The sequence below is a fragment of the Emiliania huxleyi genome (assembly GCF_000372725.1).
Source record: "Emiliania huxleyi CCMP1516 unplaced genomic scaffold EMIHUscaffold_626, whole genome shotgun sequence".
NCBI classification, from domain to species: domain Eukaryota; phylum Haptophyta; order Isochrysidales; family Noelaerhabdaceae; genus Emiliania; species Emiliania huxleyi.
In genome coordinates this window covers 6,489-15,690 of record NW_005197301.1, presented here as the reverse complement: position 1 = coordinate 15,690, position 9,202 = coordinate 6,489, and the positions used below count along the sequence as shown (strand labels likewise).

The 9,202-nt window shown below is 66.0% G+C and overlaps 3 protein-coding genes across 3 annotated transcripts; 2 read left to right on the top strand and 1 right to left on the bottom strand.

Moving 5' to 3' along the window:
• Nucleotides 1-620: 620 nt before the first annotated feature.
• On the top strand, nucleotides 621-1,160 carry EMIHUDRAFT_55934 (hypothetical protein; the record flags this gene model as incomplete). The annotated part of the gene is made up of 1 exon (XM_005763599.1): nucleotides 621-1,160. A coding segment is annotated over one exon (540 nt), but the record flags the coding sequence as incomplete, so codon positions are not given.
• An 87-nt stretch (nucleotides 1,161-1,247) lies between these two features.
• On the top strand, nucleotides 1,248-1,715 carry EMIHUDRAFT_371560 (hypothetical protein; the record flags this gene model as incomplete). Its single annotated transcript, XM_005763598.1, has 1 exon — nucleotides 1,248-1,715. Exon 1 carries the CDS (start codon nucleotides 1,293-1,295, stop codon nucleotides 1,713-1,715), a length of 423 nt encoding a protein of 140 aa, XP_005763655.1. The 5' UTR covers nucleotides 1,248-1,292.
• A 686-nt stretch (nucleotides 1,716-2,401) lies between these two features.
• On the bottom strand, nucleotides 2,402-2,803 carry EMIHUDRAFT_248040 (hypothetical protein; the record flags this gene model as incomplete). The annotated part of the gene is made up of 1 exon (XM_005763597.1): nucleotides 2,402-2,803. One exon carries the CDS (start codon nucleotides 2,801-2,803, stop codon nucleotides 2,402-2,404), a length of 402 nt encoding a protein of 133 aa, XP_005763654.1.
• Nucleotides 2,804-9,202: the final 6,399 nt, after the last annotated feature.

Here is a 9,202-nt window from a genome sequence, read left to right as displayed (position 1 = left end):
AAACAGGACAGAAGGTGAAAAAGGAAGACCATGGACGGAGGACAAAACACGAGAAGACGGACAAAGGACAGGCCGCGGAAGAAAGCAGATCGGGAAGTAACAAAAGGTGGAGAAAAACACAGACGCCAGAAGGAAGCCGAAGGAGGCATTCCGGGCCAAGGGAGGAGGCAAGAGCCGGGCAAAGGAGGAAGGCAGAGCCAAGGCGAAGAGAGAAGCCGCAAAGGGAGAAGGAAGAGGCGAGGATAAGAGCGAAGGCGAAGGCGGCGGAGGTGGCGGCGCGGAAGGCAGCGGCGGAGCCGACGGCTGTAGAAGCGGCAGTGGCGGCAGTGGCGGCGGCGGAGGCTCAAGAGGCGGCGGCAGCGGCGGAAGCGGCGGAAGCGAAAGCTGCGGCGAGTGTCGCCGCCCTCGCCGCCGCCGCCGCGCCGCCCGCCGCCGTCCCTCTCAACGAGCTCATCGCGGCGACCGACGGCTTTGCCGAGGCGCGCAAGGTGGGCGAGGGAGGCTTTGGGCGCGTCTACCGCGCCGACGCGCTGCCGTCGCTTCCTCGCGTCGCTTGCGGGTTCGCCGTCAAGACGGCGCTGGTCGGTGTCGGCGCCCAAGGCCTCGCCGAGCTGCAGAGCGAGGTGCGCACGCTCAGCGCGGCGTGCCACCCGTCCCTGCTCCCTCTTCTCGGCGTCAGCTTGGCGCCGGCGAGAGCGTGCCTCGTCTACCCCCTCTGCCGCGGCGGCAGCCTCGAGGACCGCCTCTACCGCTCTCCAGCCGCGCTGCAGCGGCTCCGCATGCTCGGCTTCGAGACGGCGCCTCCGCCGCTCTCCTCCGCCGCACGGCTCCGCGTGCTGCGCGACGCGGCGAGAGCTCTGCGTTACCTGCACACGCTCTCTCCGATGATCCTGCACCGCGACGTCTCGGCGGGCAACATCCTGCTCGACGAGCGCGGCAACGGCTACCTCGCCGACGTGGGCCTCGCGCGAGCGGCAGAGGCGACGGCCGGCGGACAGGTCTCGCACCTGTCGACGCAGCGTATCTTTGGGAAGGCCGGCTACATGGACCCGATCATCACGCAGGACAACCAAGCCTCGCAGCTGACCGACGGCTATGCGCTCGGCATCACGCTTCTCGTCGCCCTGACCGGCCGCGGCGCCGTCGGCTTGCTCAACGCGTGCGACGATGCGCTGGAGGAGCCCGACACGGCGGAGGGCATCGCGGCGGTCGACGCGGGCTGGTCGGCGGCGCAGGCCGAGGAGCTGGCGCGGCTGGTGGTCGGGCTGGCTCTCGTGAGGAAGAAGAGGCGGATGCCGCTCGCAGACGCATTGCCGCGGCTGGAGGCGATAGTCGGAGCGGCGGTGGAGGTGGAGGAGACGGCTGGGGCCGAGGAGCGCCAGTGCGACCTCTGCTACGACGCGCCGCGCTCGGTCCGCTTCGCGTGCGGCCACGCGCTGTACTGCGAGACATGTGCGCCGCGCGTGCTGGAGCGCGACACCAACTGCCCGACCTGCCGCCAGCCGGCGCTTCCCATCGTCGCAACTGGGACACAGGTGGCGGCGCAGGCGACGTTTGTCCACCAGCCGCCCTCGCGCCCCGTGCCCCAGGCTCAGCCTGCAGGCGCCACGGCGGCGGTCGGTGGGCGAGGTGGGCGAGGCGGGCGCGGTGGGCGAGGGGGGCGTGGACGTGGCGGGCGGGGCGGGCGGGGCGTGGGGCGCGGCGGCTCTGCTTAGTGAGCCGTGAGGGTCCGCCCGCATGCAGTATGTGCGAGTAGGCCCGTCGAAGCGCACTTGGAGAGCACTTGTAGGTGAAGCACAATCTCCTAAAATTCTTTTTGGTCTGTGGTGTACCTGTGTTAGTGCCAGTGCGCGCCAGTCCCGTGCCGCCCGCAGTGTAAAAGAAAGAAAGAAAACAGCGGACAACCCAAGGGAGGCCGGATGGGAGGACGGCACGCCGCCACCACACAGGGATTTTAGGGGGGAGAAGTGTGGTGCTAGCCGTCGCCCACCCTCGGGCGTCTACCACTTCCTATCTCTCTTCGCAGTTTCTCACCAATTCTCGCAGCGACCTTCATGCCACCTCGCGTTCCGTGACCAGTGTCGTGCGAGGGAGTTTCGTTGTAAAATTCTTTTGTGCGAGGGAGCTTTGTCGTAAAATTCTTTGGCCCAGCAGTGCCAAAGAAGAAGCAGGCGTCAGAGACCCGTGTTATGGCCCTGCGAACGCGCACCCCCCCCACGGTCGAGGAAGAGGGTGCGTTCTGCAGTTAAGGGGTAACCCGGTACACGGAACTATCCCTCGGAGACGTGTTATGGCCCTGCGACCGCGCACCCCCGGGGCTAGGGCTCTCTTGCCCGCAACCCGATCCCGATCATCCGGCCAACTGGGTGCGCTTCTGAGCTCCCCGGTCCTGGATGTGAGGCTAATAACCGCACTCCAAGTGCTCCAAGTCAAACATGCGCGCGGCGCGGCACTGCTCGAGCCGCTCGTCCTCCAGACGCTGCAACGACTCCTGCCACTGCCGCTCTCCTGGAGGCAGTGCGAGCAGCGCCGCCGCAGGTGACTCTGTGATATCCTCCAGCAGCCTCCTATCCTCGCTGTCGCGGCTGCTGGCATGCAGCACGGGCTGAGCGCCGGCAACGGACGAGCTGACGCTGTGCACGCGGGAGAGCGGCAGCGTCGACAGCGTGAGCAGCAAGAGGATCGGGGCGACGCGTGCGGAGAAGTGGCTTGCGACCGAGGCCGTGCCTGCGGCCCGCGCTATTTCAGTAGCGCCGCCTCCTGCGTGTAGCGGTGCTGCGGTCGGGACACGCTTCGCGAGCATTCGACTACGAGCTCCTCGGCGCCGGCCGGAAAGACCTGCCCGAAAACGACAACAAGGGATTCGGCTGCATCGCCACTGGGTACGAAGACCGCACGCACACCCTGATAAATTTAGCTCTGAACAATCAATCCCCCCTCGCTCGCAGCTGCGCACGCACCGGCGGCTGCTGGCGGCACCGCTTGTCGACTGGGGCGAGCTTGAGGCGGGAGGGTACGCGCCCTCGCCTGGGGTCAGTCAGGAGAGCGCAGCGTAGGAGCCGTCCGCCGCCCGACAACGACAACCCGGCAGGCCATGCCAGGAGCCGGATCGCGCGAGCCACGCGGAGCGCGTGCTCGGCCGACCCCCCGACATCCAGCGACGGGCTAGGTAGGTAGGTAGAAAGGCGAAGAACAGCCAGGCTCGGACTGGACACCAACGCGGTATGGGTGGACGCTACGGGCTCACAACCAGGAAAAAAATGATATCTGAAACCCGGCGAACACGATGAATCCTTCCTTGCCGCTGCCATTCCAAACCATATGATGCTCGCTACGCTCGTTCTCGGTGCTCCCGTCGTCAACGTGTCTTCGTCAGTCGTCCGATTCTGCGAGGGCCTCTGGGGGGAGGCGGGGGCCCCCGGAGGCACCGTGCGCCGCGCAGCAGTGCGGAAACGGGGCTCCGGCTCTACTAGTCTCTACTAGCACCGACTTCCCGATTAAGTACGGTTAAGTAGAGGGCAGATTTGGAGAGATCTCGAGGAGTACATACAGATAGACCCTTCAACCATCACAAAACTCCGACCTGATCGGTCGTACTGACCGCCGACAGATCACTCCAGACAGCAGACAGGCCGACGTCTGCACACGGCCGGCCGGGCGAGAGGCTTGACACGATCCGACCCTGCGACCCTGACGCTGCTGCTCTAGCTGTCAGACATGCGCTGCTGACTGCTGCCACAATGTGCGACCGGTGCTGACCCACTTGGCGGCCTTCCCGGTCAGTGGTGAGGCGCAGTTCAGAGCTGTCGATGGCGCGATGCCGCACTGGTCCCACATCGGTGACACGAGACCACCACGTTTGCCGGTCCAAGAGAGAGGCACCGGCGCTGTCCTGAGAAGGTGCATGATCCCTCTTGACTGCCCATGCGCGCGAGGCTGTGTAGGCATAGCCTCGAGATTGCCAGCAGCCAATCCGAGGCAGTTTGTGACGCGCATTGCGTCAGAAGCGTGCACGCGCTGGAAGGACACCTTCCTACTGGCCGTACGATCAGGTCGTCACTGAATGCCGAAGACTAAGGCCGCGAGCTATGCAGGCGGTCAGTTGAGCAGCATGGCACGGTCAGCAGCGCCGAAAGGATGTCGCAAGGCGTGATAGCATGGCCGCAAGTACGCCGAATTCCCATGGAAACAAGTAAAAAAACGCGAAAAAGAAAAAATGCCAAAAAAATCGGCGCCTGCGGCGGGCTGGGGGACCCCATCTCCCCCCCGCATGGGTACCCCCTAGGGCCCTCGCCTCCCCCCAGAGGCGAGGGCCGAGGCGTCGAGAGGCGCGCGCTCGAGACCGCGGGAGCCGGGAGGGTGTAAGCCGCTCCCGCCGCGCCCGCGGCGACGGCCTGGGGGTGGGGCGGGCGGCGCAAGTGCGCTGCGCTCTTCAGCATGCGTGTTCGCCTCTTCCCACTCCCGGATCTGCCGGCGCAGCGTGTGGTTGGGAGCGAGGAATTTTGCTCTTCAGTGCCGCCACTTGGAGCACTTGGAGTGCAGTCATCAACCTCACATCCAGGAAAAAGAAAGAAAGACAGACAACCCGAGGGAGCGATGGGAAGAACAACCCAAGGGAGGGAAGGGAAGACGGCACGCCGCCACCACACAGGGATTTTAAGGAGAGGAGTGTGGTGCGCTAGCCGTCGCCCACAACCCCTTGGAGCACTTGGAGTGCAGTCGGCAACCTCACACCCATGTATGTATGTAGTAAGGTGAAGAACAGTCAGGCTCGGACTGGACACCAACGCGGTGTACGGGTGGACGCAAGACAGATGATGACGACACGCACGAGCGACACACAGACACAAACAAGCTCACAAGACACACAGCCAGCGGGCTGCCACACATCCTGAGTGGGCGTACACATCACTCAGGCCACGTCCCCCCTGTCGCCCCCCCCACCCAGCACTCCAAGGTGCCAAGAGACAAACAACAGCACAACAACACAGACAGGCGACAGGGGCGAACGTGTGAGACTAGAGCAGGCTTGCTCCGCCTCTAGCAATCTCGTCGCCGGCCGCAAGGCACGGACGAGACCGTGTGTGGGGTCTTGTGTGACACCCAGGACCGAGCTAAAACTTGATTTTCCCGCGAGATTTTTTCGGCAACGGCACGAGGCACGCGCCCGCCGCCAGCGCCCCGCCGGGCGCCTTCGGCCAAAAAAGGCAGCTCGGCTGGCTCAGTGTCACCAGACTGAGGTCCCGCCTGCCGCGCTCGCAGGGAATCTCGCGGCTAGAATGGGTTGCGGAGGCTCGAAGCCCACTGACATGCGGGGCACAACATCGGCCTCCGGCCCTGCATCGACTGCGACACCGGAGCTGGAAAAGCTGCCGGTGGAGCCTGCGGGTGCTGCGCGGTTGCAGGGTAACATTGGGCAAACTAAGTGCAGGTTCAACGAAAACTGCCACATGGAGCCGTCGAGGCTTCGGAGGTAGCTCTCTCATCCACGACTGTGCCGAAGAATTGGGGGTCCTACGGCTTTACTCTCTCTCAAGAACGACCGGACTGCGGACTCTGTGAGATTTTTTGTGATATGGTAATATACTCTCATCAGTCCACGTCCTCGATGAGCTCCTCCGGCAGCGCCAGCGGCGCTTGCGGCTCGCCGGACGTGCCGCCGCCGGAAGCTGAGGGCGAGTCCACCCTCTCCGCCGCGCCGCTCTCCCCCGCGGTGCTGCGCGCGCCGTGCTGGTCCGGTTCGGCCGGCGGCGGTGGCCCTGCGGCGGCCGGTGGCGGTGGCCCTTCGTCGGCAAGCGGCGGTGGGTGCCCTGCGGCCCCCCCTCCTTGCCCTCCGCCCTCCCCTTGCACGGTGGCCTGGGCCACGGAGGAGGGGAGGCCGGCCGGGGGCTGCTCTTGCGGCAGCCTCGCCCGGACCATGAAGCTGCACCCGGCCGCCCCGCCGCCCGCCCCGGCGCCTGAGACCGCGCACCACCAGAAGCGGCGGTCCCACGCGGCTAGCTGTCGGCAGTCGCAGAGCGGCGACTGCGCGTGCGGCGGCGGAGGCACGCGCGCCTACGAAGAGGTGCGGCGCACGCGTCTCCGCACGGGGGGGTGTGGGACAAAGGGTGCCCCCCCCCCCCCCCCCTCCCGCCAAACGTCTTTCCAGGCAAGGGCCGCCACGGCATCTCGAGTGCACAGTCTGGTGCAGCGGGTGCGCGCGTGATTGTGCGTGCGTGTGCGTGCGTGCGTGCGTGTGCGTGCGTGCGTGCGTTCGTGCGTGCGTCATCGCGCGCCTCGTACCCGCAGCCCGACCCGTCTGCGGCCGCGCACCAGTAGCGCTGCCGCTCCCACACCGCGGGCACGCCGCAGCGGCAAGCCGGCGGCGGCGCCGGCGGCGCCGGCGGCGGCTGGATCGAGTCTCGCAGCACCAGCGCTGAGCGCCGCCGCACCTTGCGCTCGGCTCCGCCCTCGCGCGCCTCGCCGCGCACGGCGGAGCAGTGCCTGAGGCGAGGTGGGGGGTGGGGCGAGGTGGGGGGTGAGGCGAGGTGGGGGGTGAGGCGAGGTGGGGGGTGAGGCGAGGTGGGGGTGAGGCGAGGTGGGGGTGAGGCGTGGAGGGGTGAGGAGGGGTGAGGAGGGGTGAGGCGAGGGAGCACGTCTCCGCACGCTCTTGTGGGGCGAGGGCTCGGGCTGCTCCTCGCATCTCCACGCTCTGAGACGGGAGCGACACGGCATGCAGAGTGCAACGGCCCGGTGCGCGCGGGTGAGCGGTGGTGTGTGCGTGTGCGTGTGTGTGCGTGTGTGCGAGAGGGGGGAGAAGAGTGCGCGGTGCTTGTGTGTCGTGTCGGTGGGAGTTGTGTCGGTGAGAGTGAGTGCCTCGCCCGGTCGATCTTCAGCCCGGTCGAGGAAGTGTCTAGGAAGTGTCTAGGAAGTCTCTAGGAAGTGTCTAGGAAGTGTCCAGGAGGTGCCTCGCTCGGTGGATCGTCAGCCCGTGCAGCCTCTCGAAGGCGGAGCCGCAGTCGACGCACTCGAAGAGGCCGGCGGCGTTCGGCGGGGACGGCGCCGGCTTGGCGCAGTGTCGGCGTTGTCCCAGTCGGATGTATCCCGGCGCACGCGATGATGTTCTCCGTTTAAGAGATTATCCTGGAGGCAGGCGGCTCGCGGCAGCAGGCTGCTACACCAGAGCGGGTGGCCGCTGTCGGCGCTGCGGCCGGCGGCGTCGCCACCTTGTTCCATGATGCCGTCATCGTAGGGCCCCGCCCCCATATGCTGTACCGAAAGTCTGTGCAGCTGTGAACAGCAGCTCCTAGGTCCCCGCCCCTTCCCTCAGTTCAATCCCCGAGAGGAGAGGCAGAGCCTCTGGCGCGATGAGAGCACCCGCGATCCGCAATTCCCTGCGCGCCTTGCGTAGGGCCACAGCCCCTGGGCCAGCTGCTGTGGGAACCACCTCAAGCCACGCTTCATTAGGTGCAGGTGTACACCTTGTACCGACACAGAGGTAGGCGCGCAGCGCCCACACCCTCTACCTAGGTGTGTGAGTGAGTGCTATACCTTAGCGCACCTTATACCGAGGTACCCTCCACATGTCCACACCGGTACCTGGGGTACTCTCGAGACGTTCACACCGGCGGTGCGCGCGCGAATAAGGTGTGCACCGCCCGTCGCGCGAAACGCAACACACAGCTCTCATGGCGCCCAAGAAGCCCACCTCCACGCAGAGCACGACGCTCCAGACCATGGGCATGGACGTGATCAAGCGGTACCCGGGCCCGCTGACAGTCTCGAGGCCCGTCAAGCTAGCCGTCAAGAGGTGGACGTCTCGGCTCCCGGGCAAGCACCTCACCGGCGCGGAGCAGAACGCGTCGTACGCGGGCACGGCCGTCGAGTTCACGGTGAAGTACGGCAACGTCTCCGCCCCCTCGGCTGCACCGTCCTCCAACTCGCCGGACCCCCTCCTCTGCCGCTGCTGCCGCTGCCGCCGCCGCTGTCGCTGCCGCCCCCACGATTGCAGTGGTCGCCATCCCACCGACACGAGCCCCAACGACTGGAGAGAGGGAGCGGTCCGAGCCCCGGTCCGAGCCCCGGTCCGAGCCATAGTCAGTGCCTTCTCTCTGCATCTCCCGCTGCTTGATTGACTCAAATTCCTCCCTCGTCAATGCGCCAGATTCGAGCAGCTTCTTTAGTTCCACCAGCCTCACAACGTCGACCATACCACAACTTGTGGGTTCCTGTGCGCCACCGGAGTCGGGGTTGGTGTGGTTTGTGGCGAGAGCACGCTTGGCGTCACATGAGTGGCGCTGTCGGCGGCGATGAAGAGGAGAGACGGCAAGATTGGGAGCTGGAGGATGGGTCTTCGGGACTCGGCTGAAGGCAACGACATGGTTCGCACTCTCGCGCTCAGTGTGTCGGTGTGGCTCGCTGTTGCAAACCAGTGGGGCAAACCTCGGTTCGGGGGTGGCCGAGGTGCCGAGCAGCGCGAAAGGGGACGGCCGACACCACTGCGGGACGCGGCCACGAAAGGTGTCCATACCCCAGTTCCTCAACCTCTCACAGGCCAGCGCACAGCGCAATAAGGTATTTAAAACTCGTGCTCCACCGCGCCGCGCCCCAGCTTGCCCCGCAGCAGCTCGACGTTTTCTGTCGACACGCTTTGTTTTTTTATTTTATTGTTTTGATCTCCGACGGCTTTGCCTGACTGACTCCATCAAGGCAGTTTTGCACTTTCCGCTGCCTCTCGCGCTTGCCCCGCCGTACCGCGCCTCCGATGAAGCCGCAAGCTACACGCCTGGATCCCCGCGACGCATATTGCACACGGAACCCGACCCGCCCGCACCGCTCCCGCCGTGCGATGCGCCCTCTCGCTCGCCGCGCGAGCTGTACCCCTCTCGACCTTGCACCGCCTGATCCCTCCCGCTCGCGTTGCCGCCGCTGCCATTGAGTAGCCGGGAGACGCGTCCGCTGCTGTCCATCGCCACCCTTGCTCCGCGTTAGCCCGCACAAGCGCATCCCATTTTATGCTGCTGACTTCGCCCACCGTCGCCTGCGCGCCCGCAGATCCCAAACAACGTGAGCGAGGGGGAGCCGCCGCGGCATCTTGCGAGCTGGACCGCTTCTGCTGCGCGTGCAGGCGAAGCATAATGCAGTCCGCACGCCCCACGCTGGCGCTTAAGTTGGCACTGGCCATGTGCCTTCCCGGTTGCGTTGAAGCGTACGCAGCAGTGCC